This window comes from Lepidothrix coronata, unplaced genomic scaffold, assembly GCF_001604755.1.
Source record: "Lepidothrix coronata isolate B3197 unplaced genomic scaffold, Lepidothrix_coronata-1.0 Scaffold151, whole genome shotgun sequence".
Taxonomy (NCBI): domain Eukaryota; kingdom Metazoa; phylum Chordata; class Aves; order Passeriformes; family Pipridae; genus Lepidothrix; species Lepidothrix coronata.
This window is the reverse complement of record NW_016690331.1, coordinates 335,238-352,572: the sequence shown is the minus strand read 5'-3', so window position 1 is coordinate 352,572 and position 17,335 is coordinate 335,238. Positions and strand designations below refer to the sequence as shown.

At 40.9% G+C, this 17,335-nt stretch overlaps 1 protein-coding gene across 13 annotated transcripts in view; it reads left to right on the top strand.

Moving 5' to 3' along the window:
- The window catches only part of ADCYAP1R1 (ADCYAP receptor type I), a 142,408-nt gene that overhangs the window by 21,812 nt on the left and 103,261 nt on the right, over window positions 1-17,335 (top strand). For all 13 annotated transcript variants that reach the window (XM_017828708.1, XM_017828707.1, XM_017828705.1 and 10 more), the window contains one exon: window positions 11,665-11,830. In XM_017828708.1, coding sequence (XP_017684197.1) covers window positions 11,780-11,830 — 51 coding nt within the window. In that variant the 5' untranslated portion in view covers window positions 11,665-11,779. The remainder of the gene's footprint in view (window positions 1-11,664; window positions 11,831-17,335) is intronic.

The window sequence follows — 17,335 nt, the reverse complement described above, 5'->3', positions numbered from 1 at the left end:
TGGAGTTCCAGATTTTTCATAAAACACACTACCTAGAGACAAACTAAAAGAGAGGGCTCAGAGGATTGGGATTGTCTGCGGTTGTCACCATGTCATTTAATATGACATTGCTTCATGAGGCAGAGTGCAAAGGGCTTGGCTTTGTAACCTGCTGAAAGGAAGGAAAGGAAGGAAGGAAGGAGGAAGGAAAGAAGGAAGGAAAGAAGGAAAGAAAGAAAGAAAGAAAAAGAAAGAAAAAGAAAGTAAGAAAGAAAGAAAGAAAGAAAGAGAAAGAAGAAAGAAAGAAAGAGTCACACAATATTTTTTCTAGACTCATTTTTTCTATGTCAGACCAAAAGAAGGAAATTTGGACTGTCTTTTGCGTGAGTAGGAACTATCAGAATCGTAGAGTTATTTGGGTTGGGAAAGACCTCCAAGACCATCAAGTCCAACCATGAACTCAATGCCACCCCATTCACCACTGAACCCTGTCCTCAGGTGCCATCCCCACACCTTTGGAACACCTCCAGGGATGGTGATTTCACCACTGTCTTGGGCAGCCTGTTCCAATGCCTGACCACCCTTTCACTGAAGACATTTTTCCTAATATCCAGTCTAAATCTCCTGTGTCACAGCCTGGGGCCATTTCTCTGGTCCTGTCACTTCTTACCTGGGAGTTCAGAGCTTTTCTACTGAGGCCTGAACTCCTCCTGTCTGTCCACGTGTCTCAGCTGCCATCACTGTCGTCCTCCACCACCAAGAAAAGCTCTGGAACCTTCACAGCTTCCAGATTACTGGGAGCAGGAAGGGCCAAGAACATATTCCACTTTCCTCAATGCACTTTTCCTCCTTGCAGAGACATGAGTTCGCTCCGTGCTTTAAGGTGCCTGGATGGGATCCAGCTTGGAGTCAGAGCCCATGTGGTTGGAAACCTCTAACTATTAGCACTGCAAAATTCCACGTGTCAGAGGAATCAGTTTACAAAATATTCACGTCCTCTCAAAATTCTAAGTGTTTTTTTACCATCCTCCTCTCTCTGGGAGGCATTTTCAGGGCTTTTGTTCTGCTGAGAGTTCAAAGTTTTCTTCTAATTCCCAGCTTAACGTCTTGTCCCAAAGCTGATTTTGATTTCAACTGCTTTTCTTCCTCCTTTTTTTTAATACTTCTGCTATTCTCAGGGCTGTGCCTACACAACACAGACTCTCCTGAGCTAATCAAACTGTTTTCTGCTTTATTAGCTCTTACTTTGCCAAGAGGAGTAGCACTTTGTCCCAGAGCAAGGCAAAGCCATGTGCTGCTGAGGTGACTTGCTCATTATTCCTTCACTGTGGATGCAGCTGAGAGAAAATAGCTTGGATAGAGATGTTTCACTTTCAGACAGCCAAATTTATGTGACTCGAATTTCCATCCCTGCTGCTGCAAGAACACGTGCTGTGGAAGGTCCTAATATTGTCCAAATGTAATGAGTTCATTAACCACGAGATGGAACACAGCTGGGGGAGCTCAGGCTGTAAGAGATGCAGCAGAAAAGGAGGAAAATGGGAAAGGAGCATGGAGAAAAAAAAAGGAATTATGCAATATCCTAGTGCCTGTGCAGTGACCTAGCTTTATCTTTCAATGTAATAGAGTGAAACTGTTAAAAAAAAGGCATTGTCATAAAAAAAGGAAAACAAAGAAAAAGTGATTTTCACCTCCCTAAAGATGGAAGAGACAGGATTGTAGTGCCTGGTCTGTCATGGGATACATTTCCTTGAGAATTGGACAATATGCACTTGGGGAATCACAATAACAGGGGTATCTTCTTCTATACCCAGCAAGAAATTGAGAAACATGTTCTACTGTTCTTTTTTTTTTTTTTTAATCAAGATGGGCTAAAGTTTGGCCCGTGAAAGCTTTCTATGTTGTTGGTTAGAAGTGTGGGAGGAGGATGGTGGATATTCATCTGGGACATAGCACAGGTTGCCAGCTCAGAATGCTCAGGGAAGTACGAGCTGTTGTATTCAGAATGCCTCTGACTTTGCCTTGGAAAATAAGGAATTATACATATGAGGCAAAGAAAGATCATTTGATCATCCTGTCAGATTACCTTGGCAATTTTCCCACTCTTCCAAGCACTCTTTTCTCAATTGCAAGGTTATATCAGGCTGTTTTCTTCACACCATCACATATTTATTCATTTGGCATCAGGCAGCTGCTCGTTGTATTTCTCACCTTCCAAATCAACAGATAAATCCCTTTCATTGCTTATTTTATTACTTTTGTCCTGCTTTCAGACAGGAAGGGTAGAATTGTTTCCCAGGGGTGATAAGAGGTGCTTGTGCTGTTGGTGGAGCTCAGAGGCTGTGTCTTGGCCCTGGGTCCATCACCAGCTCCAGGGACACTCCTCTGGAGTCTGCCTGTCCTAAATAGTGGAATGTCTTGTTAAAGATCCCCTTGGTGTTTCCTTACAGCTCAGAGCACCTTGCACAGAGACTGGCTTGTGTCTGGGGAGCAATGACAGCTTGATCCCAAGATAATCAGCTCAGCACATCAAGAGAGTTAATTAAGGGTGTTAAGAGTGGCACCACACTCCAGTAAATATAATATTTTGAGTTAAGGAGTTGGTTAGAAAGTACCATGGAAGTGCTGCTCTTGGGATGTTCTTCAGAGACAATGGGAATAAAAGGCTGTGGTCCAGAGCTGCATTTTCCTGCTCTTCCTCTTTCCTGTGCCTGTGATAGATGTCTGCTCAACATGTGCTGAGCAGGTTCAAAGCAGGGACTGATGGCCATGTTGATGGACATCTTAGAGTGCTTACAAGCCCCTGTGAATCATAAAAAACCAATATTTACACCTATAGCCAGGGCAGAAAACCCAGACCACCAGTCAAGGGAAGCAAATCAAACAAGTAGCTCTTGCAAAACATTGATATGCCAGATAGAGAACACATTTTACTGGTTGTGGAGTAATAATTTCGAAGGACCTTGCCAAGCAGCACTTAAAGCTCTGCTGGAATGGAGCAGTACCTCGTTACCTTTATGATCCCATATTAGTTTCATATTAGCTATGAAGCATCACATATACTGCAGATGCTTCCAAAGGATAATTGATCTGCTGTGAAGGTGGAAACTTCTCATACAATTTTTTTTTTTTTTACTTTGCCTAATGCTTCCTAAATGTGTGGTAATTTGCAATTATTTCCCTGCAGCTGAGTGTCCACGGTCTTCAGTCACAAAGTCAGGTCATTTCCCCGGGTCTCTGGGGACACCAACAACATAAGGGCACAATAAATCTGATAGATAAGTGAACAGGGAAAATAATGTCAATCAAAGCAAGGATTTTATCGGTGATGTTATGTGGGAAACCTGCCAAGAATAGCAATCCTGTGCCCAGGGAGTTATGAATTGTGTTCCATAGTTTCTGCTCTCATGAGTCTGTAGCTGCTCTAGTTGCAAAGATAAGCTAGAAAATCTTGACCTCTAGATGATTGATCCACTCGTGTCCATCTGAATTTTCAGAGAGCCTGAGGGAACAGTTCCAACAGACATTCAATGTCAAAATACCCAGATATCCAAAATCTAGATGTCATTAACCTTCAATGTTTCATCATAGCTGCATGGGTGAAGCAGCAAAATAAGAAGGAGAGGAGTTGTTATATCATGATGATTTTTATTACTTATAAAAGTCAGGCATTTTAACTGGAGTTTGTTTAAAAACAATGAAGTGTTGCTTAGTTTTATACACTATGTCCCAGAAGAGCACAAAGTTTCAGAGCTCAGGAGAGTCTGGGCTTTGTGATCACATGTATGAAGCGATAGGATATAGTGGATTTGGACTTTCAAATAGTTTCTAAATCTGCCTTTACTAAAGAAAGACTCTACCTTGAGGAAAAGCAGGCGTCAGCTGAGATCACAAGAGCTGAGTGGGCCAAACATGACAGATTTACCTTAATTTAAAAAGCTTCCACACCTACTAGCTTATGGCAGCTTGTTGTGTGTGCTCTGTGACTGGTGGTGACTGCAATGAAACAGCCTGAACACAAAACTTAACCAAAATTCAACCTTATAACCATGAATTTGAGGTACATGTGTATTTACTGAGTATCAGGTGTGACATAAGTAGTTTGTAAGCTGTAAAATTTTTTTTGTGTGTCTAACCCCTAAACAAAGACAAAACAGAAGACCAGGAATATGTGATTCTTCCCCCAAAATAATGGTGAGTGCCAGAAGGAGCTACACCAGCCCAATCTTGGGTAAGGTCTGAAAATGAACAGTATGATAGCAAAATTTGCAGATAATCAAGAAATTAATCAGATCTTCAGGAAGTGCATATTTGGATATCTTTCTTGAATTGGCTGAGCAACACATTAAAATTCATTTTAGAATAATTTTAGATTTTTTTTTTTGAGATGCTAGGAAATAGGAAATACAAGAGCTGTCAGGTTAAACAGAAGTGATAAAGGATGTACTTTGTAAGGAGAAATTATAGTGCTCTTACATCTTCAAGGAATTTCAATTTAATTGAAACCACTCAAAAGAAAATAAAAAAAACCTATTCCACCAAAATTGTGGTTGGGGACAGCTGAAGTAAAACATACATGGAAGTTACTAGGCTGTGTTAAAAGGAATAAAGATAGTACTGAAAGTGGGAAAAGGCTGTGACAAAGAGGGAAGTCAGAGCTCTGTTTTACTCGCAATAGTGCTTTGGTGTCTCAAACTTTGGGAATGGAATTTTCTTTGTTTGCTCTCATCAGCCTGAGTAAACAGAGGGGGAAAAAATGACTCTTTCAGAGGAGTAATTAACTTTGTCCAAAATTAGGCATAATGTCATGGAATCATAGAATAATTTGAGTTAGAAAGGACCTTTTAAAGGTCATTTAGTCCAATCCTCTGTCATGGGCAGGGACACCTTCCACTAGACCAGGTTGCTCAGATCCAACCTGGTCTTAAGGAATCAAGCTTTAGGGTATAGAATTTGCTCCCTGAGGATCCATCTTCTCCACTGACTGTTAAGACAGTCTGGGTAGATTGGACTGAACTATAAAGCTCTGACATTTGGATGTGGCAATGCTGCTTAATGTCCTCATTAATGACCTGGATAATGGGACAGGGGACACCTTCAGGAAGGTTGAAGGTTACACAGATTAAAGAGCAGTGGTTGACAGACCAAGTGGTTGGGTTTGCTGTTATCCAGAGGGAACTGGACAGGCTTGAGAAACAGGGAGAGAGGAACCTCAAGAAGTTCAAGAAGGAGACGTGCAAAGTCCTGCACTGGGAGAGGAAGAATCCTGTGCACAAGGGCGGGCTGGGGATCAGCTGGCTGGAAAGCACCTTTGCAGAGAAGGACCTGAGGCTCTGGGTGGACATGAAGTGGATCCTGAGCCAGCAAAGTGCCCTGGCAGCAGTGAAGTCCAAAAGCATCATCAACTGCACGAGGAAAAGCGTTGGCAGCATCTCAAGGGATGTCCTCTCAGCCCTGGGGAGACATATCTGGAGCTCCACGTCCAGGGCTGGGCTGCTGAGGACACAAACACACTGCAGGGAGCCCTGGGAAGAGCCACAAAGATGGATAAGGAATTACAAGGAGAGACTGAGGGACCTATGTCTGTTTAGACTAGAGAAGAGAAGATTTGAGGGGTCTCAATGTGTAGGAATATTTGATGGAAGGGTGTAAAGGAGGCAGGCTCAGGCTCCTCTTAGTGCTGACAAGAGGCAACAAGCTCACATAGATATACAGAAAATTCAACTATAAATAACACTTTATTATTGTTAGAATGGTCAAGTACAGGTTGTGGAGAGTCTTAACATTTAGAGATCTTCAGAAATTGGTTGAAAATGGGTTTTGAATAACCTGTTATTACCCACTGTAGCTGACCCCGCTTTGAGCAGGGAAGTTGGACTGAACAATCTCCAGAGGTCCTTCCAACCTCCAGTTCTGTGAATACTTTTATCAGTTATTCTTCTTGCAAACCCACACTGCTTTGATTTCTTTCCCACACAAATCCTCGTGGAAGTAAATGAAGTTGCTAATCCTACTTTCTGTAAAAATATTTTAACACTAAGGCTTGATTTGCATAGGGGAGTCACAACACCTGCAATTTACCATTTCCTACTTTAATCACACTTTTATCTTCATTTTTAGAAAGGGAGTTGTAGTGAAATTCGCAGGTGTTTTCTGAGTTTTATGCAAGGAAAAAGAATCAAAAAGCTATTCCTCCAGACAGAAAAAAGATTACTGCTGAGACACTTGGTTCTTCATTAACACTGAAATGCTTAAGCCAGGCAGCAGCTGAATATATTTCTTTCAGCTATTATTTCCATGTTAAATTGCCACTAGCATTGGATCAGCTCCCTTTTAAGTTTCCTAAAGTCAAAAGCAACAATTTTCCTGAGCAGTGGAAACACTGGATATTAGGAGAGTCTGCCTGAATGTGTCATTCATTAATGGATGGTTTTCAGGTATGATCCCCACATCAGTTCATTAGAACCTTGGCTGGGTGTCCTACAGCCTCCATCCATCCTTGTGGACTATCCTGGGAAAAAAAATCCAGCTTGTTGGTTGACAACTTTTTCAGGAAAAGGTGTAGCATTTCTGCCTGAGACCCCTGAAACATTCACGTGCAGCTGAAAAGGGTTTTGTCACTTGTAGGACAAAATCCACCTCTCAGACCTCCTAAAATAATTACCCTTTGAATCCTGTTTTTTCACTGACAGCAGACGTGAGCAATGGAAACCAGGACTTGGGGGACTTTTCCAGTTAAACATGTAAAGGGACCTCTTGGTTTTTAAAAGAAAGTAGAGTCAGATGCTCAGATGCTGTGATGCATGAAGAAACTTTAATTTCAGTGAATTCGCTAATTAAGTAAATGAAAACAACCCAAAATATTTAAACTCCGAGAAATAGTAAGTGCTCTCTTAGAGGTAGTGGAAAGACCATGATGTTCTTTTTCTCTGCCTTGACAGGATTGCTCTTTATGGGCTACTTTCCATGGGAAACTTCAGAGCTCTTGCTGTCTGGTATTCAGTTAAACCTTCTTTTAGCTTTTCTGTTGCCTTAAATGTATCGGCATTAATTTCTTGACACCCTAAACAACCAAATTCCTTCTCAAGCCTTCGTGGAGCGTCGAACTTTGCTGTCTTGTGTTTCATCTTGCTGATCCACATACTTCAGAAGAGACTGGAGGTGGGATCATTCTGCCCAAATTTAGGTCTCCACAACGTGGATGTCAAGAATTGCTTTACACTCCGGGGGAGAGAAGTCGAAAGTTGAAAGTAGACAGTTAAAATAGGTCAGACAAAACGCTTTCTTCATATGTCTGCTTCTCTCTGTTGACTATATAAAGAGACTTGACAATGAGCTCATGTGTCTCCTGGGTTTCTAAAAGTAGGTGACGTGTCCTAGGTCACTGAAGGGTTGATTTCCCAGCTCTGCTTGTTGCTGGCAAGTGTCTCTCAGTTGACATGAGGAAGGTGCACCATGCCCAGTTCACCACATTATGTAGCTGGCTTGCTACATTTGGGAAGTTTTAGGAGGAAAACAATAAAATGCACTGGGTTTCACACCTTGTATTGAGAGCCTGAAGAACACAGATAAAGAATCAGTTGCATAATGGAAGGTGTTCCAGCCCTGTGATAATTCAGGAGAGCCACTGAGTTGATCAGAGGGCTGGAACACCTCTCCTGTGACTTCAGGCTGAAAGAGTTGGGTCTCCTCATCCTGGAGAAGGGTAAAAGGCTCTGGGGATACCTGAGAGCACCTTCCAGTGCCTAGAGGGGGCTTACAGAGGAGCTGGAGAGGGACTTTTCACAAGGGCATGGAGTGAAAGTCCAAGGGGAAATGGCCTAAAACAGAAGGAGGGCAGATTGAGATTAGATTTTAGGAATAAATTCTTCCCTGTGAGGGTGGGGAGGCCCTGGCACAGGATGCCCCATTCCTGGAAGTGTCCAAGGCCAGGTTGGATGGGGCTTGGAGCAACCTGGGCTATTGGAAGGTGTCCCTGCCCATGGCAGAGGGTGGAACAAGATGATCTTTAAGGTCCCTTCCAACCCAAACCATTTGATGATTTTGTGATAATTAACCTGTTCATATATAAGCTAAAATGAACATTTGTCAAACCCTGTGCCATAAACAGTTCTGGAATTCCATTTCCTGGGGAGAAAATGGGAATGACAAGAGAGTGTTCTGTGGGCCAGACCAACTGGTGACATCTGGAGTATTCCCCTCAGCTCTTTTGCACCCATCAATTTTCCACCCATGTTTATTCTTCCTGGGGAAATGTTCTTCATGTCTTTAGGAAGTACTGGAATAACTGTGCATGGAGTGGTTGACTTTTCTGTAATATATTCAGCCTGCAAAAGCTCAATTGATGCTGCACATTGTCAGAATCTTTGACTTTCACACTCATGTAGTACCTTGGTCATGGTGCAGGAAAAGGATGTGGTGGGAGGCCCTGAGTAGACACTGAAGGAAGATGAATGAAGTGCTAAATTACCCTTTGATCATCAGTGGTCTAAGCCATTGTGGGTCAGCTTTGCAGTGTATTGGTTTCCTTTCAAACCACTGGCACACATCCCGGAGGACCACAACAAGGAGCCCAGACCAGATGTTTTATTTTGGGTGAGCTCTCAATAACAGCTCAGAACTGCCTCATAAAGTCACTCAAAATCCTCTTTCATTCATCCAAAGTGATGCTGTGTAACAGTTTTACTCATTATTTGATATGGTGACTTTTTATTCTTTTAGGGAGTGATTTATTATGTTTTTAATGCCTCCCTGGCAGTAGACACGTCACACTTGGAAAGGACCCACTATCTGGTTCTGTTGATGAGTGACATCATGTTGTGCACTTGACACTTGTGGGCTGCTCATGGAGCAATTGTCCTCACCAGCCCCCAGAGTCCCTTTTTAGACAGGGGAAAGAAATGGGCACTTGCAGCAGAACAGGTTTTGCCAGAGCTTTTCCAACCTGCCCTTGAAGCATCCAGGATACTTCCATAAAGAGTCTACAGTAGTGTTTACAGTGGACAAATGAATTCATCTTCATAGGTGAAGAATTATTTTCTTAAGTCGTTAGTTGACCAAAACAAGGCTTTTTTTTTTTTTTTTTAAATTCTTCTTTCTGTATTTCAGCCACGCTTGAAATAATCTCCTGAAGCCCATTCCATTTTAGTAACAATCAACTGGTTTTCAGATTCTCAGACACTTCAAAAGCCCTTCTATTTCACCAGAGATAATTGAAGATTATTTTGTGGATCTATACATCCATAACTGAAAGGTGTGTTGGCTACTCCGACTTCACTAATTTTAATTACAGTGACAGAAGCACCTAAAACAGCAACATGAAGCATCAGTATCTCTAATTTCCTAATGAAATTACAGAATTTGGCTACCAATGACATCAGAAGAAAATATGATCATTCAAGCTTCCCTTCCAAATCCTGTATTAATATATTTAATTATTTTTCTCAATACTGAATGGTAATGCTTTATCAACATTGCCTGTATTTTTAAATAAGTCTATTTTTCTAGTAAAACATAGCTGATAGTACCTGTCTGGGAGATAACTAGGCTTTAATTGGCAATAGAGATAACTAGGATCTAACTGGTAATACAGATAACTAGGCTTTAATTAGTAATAGAGATAATTAGCCTTTAATTGGTAATAGGTGGACTGTGCATGTATGTATATCATGTATGCTGGGAATTGCTAAATAATAAACACAGGTTCTGCTGCAGGTTCAGGTCATAAGTTCACAGAACTGGGAGTTGTTATTACCTAATAAACACTTGAGTCTCTGTGGATGACATGAAGGCCTCAGCCCAGCATTTGATGCAGGTTTCCATGACTACCTTGAAGGGAAAAAAATGAAGTAGATTCTTTTATTTTTCCCTGCAATATGTGAAAGGAAAGCAGTGAAATGGTTTGCAGATGTTCCTGTTGTCTCTTTTAGAAAAGTTCCTTTGAAACTCGGATGAAACAGGAGGCGGAAAACGTCTTCACTTTTTAAACCTGGTGAAGGCCAGGTGAAAGTAGAACTGGGTCTTCAAAAAATAGAAAAAGTGGATTCTAAAGGTTCCCACCTTCCTCCTGGGTGTTTGTCCACCTTTAGTCAGGCATCTCCCACCCTTTCATTGCATATAAAGAATTCAAATAATTCAAATTTCTGATGCATCACAGTCACAGAATGCAAGGACATAATTCCACCTCCACATCCCTCTCTGGCCTTCCTGGACTGGCCTGCACACAGGAGTGCAAATAATCAAGAAACAATTTCAAATCCAACGTCTGCTGAGGCCTCTGTCTGGTTTTCTCTTGCCTGTGTTAATGGAGTGACTTTCTTTTCCCAGTGCTCACGGCTGAATGTCACCATGGATGTTTGCTGTCCTCCTCAGCTGAGATCTTATCAGTCCCTCATTATTTGATAAACCATCAGAAACACAGTTCAGTAATTAAATTCAGTGCCAGAGCAGAGCAGGAGTGATTGATCAAGTGAGGATGGAGGAAAACAGATCAGTTTAGAGTGAATTTTATGAACCATTGTTCTCCAAAAATTTTAAGGAGAGATTATTTTTCCTTTTTTATTTTTTAAATGAAAGATCTCTCCTTTCTAAATTCTAATATCCTGGCAGTATGTCGCAGTCAGTATAAAAATTGAGTGTCCTTTGATTGTAAAAGCTCTTTTAGAGCTCAGTTCTTTACAAATCAAAGCAGGATAATGAAAAAAAAATAAATCCAAATCTTAAAACACCTTCCCCCTTCTCTTCACCCTTCTTTTTTGATTGATTTTGACTCCCGAATCCAATACAAGGGGATCCACTTGAGGTCAGGGACAACTGTGGAAAGAAAGAGAATGACTATGAAGGTTTATCTCCCTGCTAAAAACCTGACTGCAGGTGAAATGAGACTGCTGTGTCACCAAGGTATCAGGATTTGAGGGAGGATTGTGTTTTAAATGAGGTTTGGATCCAGCTGGAGTCTGAAACAGAGAGGTTGTCTTGAATGGGAAACTGTTTGAGAAATCTTTGTGATTTGGAGCGAGTGGGAATTTTTAAGCCCTGGGTTATAGCAGGAGGTGCAAGGACAGAACTAATGTCAGGTCCTGACCACCTGCTCAGCTCCTTGGCAGAGGCCAAGCAATGAAGTTATAAATCAATGCCTTATTATGTGGATGAATCTTTAAGACTACAATTCATTCCTCTGCACCTCTCTTTCTGAGTTCTCAAAGAGCTGTGGGGTTTTAACAACTCTGGTCATGGAGTTTGTTACCTGGACAAATGATCTCCGGGAGTAAATCATCACGTCCTCCACACTCCTGAAAAGCCCCCAGACAGCTGTGCTTTTAAAAGACTGCTGAAAATCATGAAGGGTGAATCACAGCTTCAGAAGTTAAGCAGACAGGTCCTTTTTCTGGCTCAAAACAATCCATCCTACCTTCTCTTTTGGGTACAGTTTAGATCTTTGCATCTACAGAGCCTGTTCCAGTAGTTTCTTTGAGACAAGTTACTGATCACACAAACTTTGGATGTCCTTTGGCTTTAAATTAGGTGTCCAAAACCATCTGTAACAGCTGCAATGCAGACAGGGATGGTTGATCTCTAATATGTGCAACTCTGAGTTCTAGTGCTGTGCTCTCTGTTTTCTGTCCATCTCTTTTTCATTCTCTTCATGGTTTCCATATTTTTAACACTTTTCCTCTTTCACTGCAGAGATCTGAGCCTTGAGGTGAGGACCTCGACCCAAATACCTGCAGAGAGCCTGTGCTTCAGCCCTAATCACAGTGTTAACGAGGAAAAACTTGACTGAAGTTAATTAGGAGAGAAGATGGCCCTCACCAGGAAGATCTGCCTCTTCACTCTCGTGTTGCTTCCCATGGTAAGGAAAAAATGTTTTTATTTGTATTGTCCTGATATAAATACGTGTTCTGATGGCCAGGGGTGAAGAATCTTCTGCTGGCACCAATTCTGGCTTTTTCTGTGTGGGTCTTTCCTATGTTGGGTTAAGGCTTTTCCAACCTCCCTTGTTAATGCAATAGGACTGTGGTCACTGCTCATCCTGAGACGGGCAAGTCCGTTCCTTAAGGGCACTTGTTCACTGTTTTTCTCCAAGATTGAAAATAAAACAAAGTAATAATTTAAAAAAAAATGGGGTTTCTCTTTCAAATCCATGGGCTTAAGAGTATTTTTTTTTCTTGACAGAGGGGATAAAATTAGAGATTCCTATGAGCCCTGTGAAACCTAAACCTTGAGATGTTTCAGGCAGTGCTTTTGGATGCCTCCATTTTCAGAGGACTGATTTTAAGAAACAATACAAATTGCCCTCCTCTAAAGATACTAAAGGCATTCAGAGTCATTTATCACGTTTCTGAAGATATTCAACTCTTTCTGAAGATGACAGGGATTAATTTTCCCCAGAAGTCTTTACTTACTCATAACTTGCTGTTCTGTTAATAACTCAGTCTTAACACGTCTGGGGGTTGTAACTGTTCCTCTCCATTGCCCCCCTACACATTGTGGCTGTATCTGACCTCACATAACAGCCATAAAAACACTGAATAAAGATGTTTTTTCTCCCTTTGTAGCTGTGAGGAACAGCACATAACCCTCATAATGAACTCATTTTGCATTTCAACTCAGTTCTTTGCTAGACCATTGATCATAAATGTGCTTTTCATCACTTCTCAAAAAACTCTGTTCAGAGGGATCCTGTGACAAATAGCACCAGGATTCAAATCCTCCATCCCATTTTTATTAATAACCTTCCACAATTTCCATGCAAGTGCTTTAAAATTGCTTAATATACAGATGTTCTCACGTTATTGCACTTTATTAGTCAGGTATTTGAAAGCATTCTTGACAATTATTTTGTTTTAATTTTAATTAACAACAATTTAATATGGTAGTGATGTGACCAGAGCATCTTTTAGGAGTTTTTGCAGAGTTTCCTGCTCATGTGTATCCATTGTGTGACCTGTCTTTTATAATGTCACCATACAGGGCTTGTCTGTACTTTGGCACACAAAAATACACTATTTTTCCTTTTGAGGTCTTATTTAAGTCGAATCTATTTAACTGAAAATCTGAAATGTAACACAATTCAGCTAAACTCTGTAGAACACGGTTGGAACTGGTAGTATTCTTGTGTTCATCCAAATAATAAATAATATAATTCCCATATGAAAGTCCTGACTGTAAAAAGTTACTGAAATTCAGATGCTGGTTTGTGTTGGGTTTTTTTTTTAACATACATCAGCTTATTTAAACACACCTTGTCGTTTCTGGTTCGAGACCCAGAAATAACAACTGTTGTGTCTCAGTCTCTCAGGAGTTCCCATCTTAACAGCTAAGCCTGGCACAGCCTCAGTGTTTCCTCACATGTAAGTGCTGGTGAGCTGCATCCTGCACTGGGAGAAACTGGAAAGTTGAATTCCTGGGTTTCCCAAGCGTGTTTTTCAGACTGGAACAAAATTACTCAAACGGTCACGTGAATGGAAAAGCAAAAGACATTTTTGTTCAAGGATCGGCGACCTTGAATATTTCGAGATTTTTGGTGCCCAGCTTGAGACAGCCAAAAGGTGTCTTCTTATTTAGAGGGGGAGCAGTTTTTAATTAAGGGAAATAAATGAACATATCTCCAGAGCTTTCATAGGCACGACCTTCCTGGCAGATGTAGAAGGACAGCAAGTTTCCAATTGTTAACGTTTCAGGACATGGCTGTGGTTGCTGAGCTGGATAATTAGTGATCAGCTCCAGCTTTTGGAAAGAACAGTTCTTTAATGAAATACTGTGGAGCAAATCAGAGTTAATGAGAAGAAATGTGCTTTTATATGTGTGGTGTGTCTACAGTGTTTATGATCTTATTTATATGATTTCATTCCAGTCTTTTGCAGGAATCCAGACACTAAAGTTAAGCTTTTAACACACATGAATTTGTGTCATTGCACACATATTTCTTGGTCCGACTTAAGCCAATGGCAGAGATTGCACCATAATTTGTGTGCGAAATTATGCAATTAGTGATTCCCTACATTTCTTTTGACAGACCAAATTTCAGGAATGATAGAATGTTACTTATGATTCTTCCCTTGCTGCGGCTCTTTTGCAATGCTTGTGGCAACACGTTTCTCTCCACTGGGACACTCATTTTCTCTTCAAACCACCTCTAACGGGCTGTGCCAACGACCTCAAATTGGTACTTTCCTGTCATGCAGATTTTCAGATTTTTCTACCAAGGGAGTGGATGTGAATTTAAAAAAAAAAATAAAATTAGAGTAAATCTGAATAGAATAAATTTGAATGTCATCCTAACCCTCAGAAAGTTCCTGAAAATAACTGTTTTTATGTTGGTTTCCTCTAAACTCATCTGGTACTCCGGGAATCTCCAGTCATCCTCAAGGAGAGCTCCTGTTCTTAGATGTTGGGATTGATCCTCATTTTGTGGCACATGTCTCCATTCCTCAAAGTGGTTGCAATAGCTCCTGAATCTGCTTGGATGTGCAGGTTTTGGATTTACCCACAGTCCCCATTTTACCCACAGGAAACCAAAGCCCCCCCAGACTGATGTCCACACCCACAAACAGGGCAATAAAAAACTAAAAGGGGACAAAGTATTACAGGGAAATTCTAGGTGGCTTCAAATATAGACTCAGAACAGACAACAAGAAAATAAAATGCCAAGACATATTTAGGAATGTGCATTTTAAGGCAATTCTGACTGTCAGAGTCTAAGGGTGGGTTGATTTGTCATGTGTTTAACAGGTTGTTCTGTATTGGCCTATTAAATGTATTCCATTTTATGAATCACTTGGGATTGAAAACAGCTCCTAGGCCTCTTAGAGGAATTCTTGAGCTTTATTTTTTTCCCCCCATTTTAAGTGTTTTCCCAGATTTAAATGCCGATGTTGCTATTTTAGCTGACTTTAATCCATTTTTGTTAGCTGGGCCACCTCTTCTCAGTCACTCTCATTTTTTTCTTTGTTTTGGATGAATCTCTGAGCAACCTGGTCCAGTGGAAGGTGTCCCTGCCCAGGGCAGGGGGATTGGAATGAGATAGTCTTTAAGGTCCCTTCCAACCCAAACCATTGTAGGATTCCATTGTTCTGAGATCTCTTTTCATTTGCACATCAGTTTTCTTCACCCTGCTTATTTTGCTCCTGAACTCATTTTCACTGTCATTTTGATTGATTTTACATTCCCTTCATCTGTGATAACAGTGGGTTTGGGGTTTTTTTTATTGGAAAATATAACAAAAGTCATCTTAAAATTATTGAGGAGAAAGGATCCTAAACCATCATTCCTTTGCCTGGTTCCAAATGTACTTGAGAAACAATGAATTTCATGACTCACAAAGTTGGCTTAGTGTATGAACTGAATTTTAAATGTAACTGCAATGCAGGTGTTTTAACTGTCTGGATAATTCAATCACACGTATTTCTTCACCTAATATTTGGAATTTCTTGTGGATTCATTTTTATTATGGTTAAGCTTAAATGGCAGAATATTCTTTGTAACATTTCATTAACTGGGAAACGTGTTCACTGACTTCCTTTTTAAAGAAAAAAAGAGAGAGAGAGAAAAGCAAAGGTGTAAGTGATGGCTCTTGTGTACCAAGGTGGAAGTGTGATCCCTGTGTGACAGTCAGATGGGCAAATCCAGATTTGTGTGCACAGGCAGCATCTCACAGAGCAGAGAATGAAACCTCCATCTGATTATGTTTAAGCAATTCATGAAGAGGTGAGGAGAGAAAGTAGATCTGTTTGCTCAGCCCCTGTTTACTGAAGGGGGTGATATTTCTCAATCTTTTAAGGGTGTGTATGGGCTGCAGAGCTGAGAACTCTCTGTTATTCATCTGTAGCTGTCACTTGCAGTGCCAGGCTACGTTCAAATATCCACATTTCAGCCTCTGTCATTTTTAAAAGATGAAATAAGGTGTATTCAGACACAATATTCTACTAGTTCCTTTCCAACCCTGCAATATTTTTTAATGCATTTCCTGCTCCAGCCCAAATGTGAGGCTTCTCAGGCTCCAACAGAAATGTCTGGGTTGGTCCCTGCTCTTTAAGGAAACTATTTTTTCCATGCAGGACTTAATGAGAGAGATTTAATGAGTTTATCTGCCTGGTGATTTGTAGCATCTCATAACCCTATTAGAGAAGTCAAGTTCTCTGTAGGACTGCAGGTGTCTCTAACACAGTGCACAGTTAGATGGAACTTCCTTTGTTATTTATGTAATGAGAATATAAATATGTACAAATATAGTCAGGGAACTGCTGGGAATGTTCTCCATAGGAGTTAAAAACTCAGCTAACCAAGATATTAATACTGTCATAGCTTTTCCTTTTTAATATGAGGAGCAATCAGCAGAATATGGCAACCCCTTAAAAGCCTTGTTTAAAATGGAAAAACAAAGTCTCAGAATGTCTAATGGTGGGTAAAGTAGTTTCAAAGAGAAGGCTCAGAATTTTTGGTGCATCACAAAAAGCATCTGAGACAATCAGCGTCGCAGAACCTCAGGGTCTTGGTACCCACCAACTGCAAGTGCTTTTCAGAGGCACAAAAATTAGGATCTGAGGTTCCAGATGCTCCTTATCCTGTCAGCTGGGTGGGACAGGTACTTACAGAGAGGGAGAGAGTGACACATCCCTCAGGGTGAGATCTCCACCTGAAATATCTACGAGTCTACCTGCTTACACTCCTGTCTAAGGTGCCTGAAGGTGATGGGAGACCTTGATGTGGTGTTGGTGCTCTGTGGAACTTGTAATCTCACCCTGGGCACGTCAGGTTATTGCAGGAGATAAAGAAAGACACCTGCTTAAAACCTTTTTCATAGAATCACAGAATCACAGAACAGTTTGGGTTGGAAGGAATGTTAAAGACCATCTCGTTCCAACCCCCCTGCCACGGGCAGGAACACCTTCCACTAGGCCAGGTTGCTCAGAGCTCCACCCAACCTGGCCTTGAAAGTTTCTTAGCTTATTAATCACAAAAGATGAATGACAGCCAAAAACCTCCACCCTGGAAATACAATATTCTACCAACACATGGTTCTGTGCACAAACACAAACCTGCAACTTTCCTTCTTCAGGCAGGCAAGTTGTGTGGGTTTTGGAAATGCAAGGCAGCAGGTGAAAAAGCAGAAAATAGTTGCCCTACATTCCATAAATGTGTTCAACTTTTTGCCCTCTGGTAGTAGCAATAATTTCTGTGACAGGCCAATAACATGATGACAGCACTGATTTAAGGACACTAATATGATTTTTTTTTTTTCCTGCTGGTTTTGTATTCATGAGCTTGGGGAAGGGAAGTAAAAAGATTTCTTTAAAAAGGAGCCTGGAAAAAAAAAAAAGAAAAAAAAACCCTTTTAAAAAAAAAAAGAAAAAAA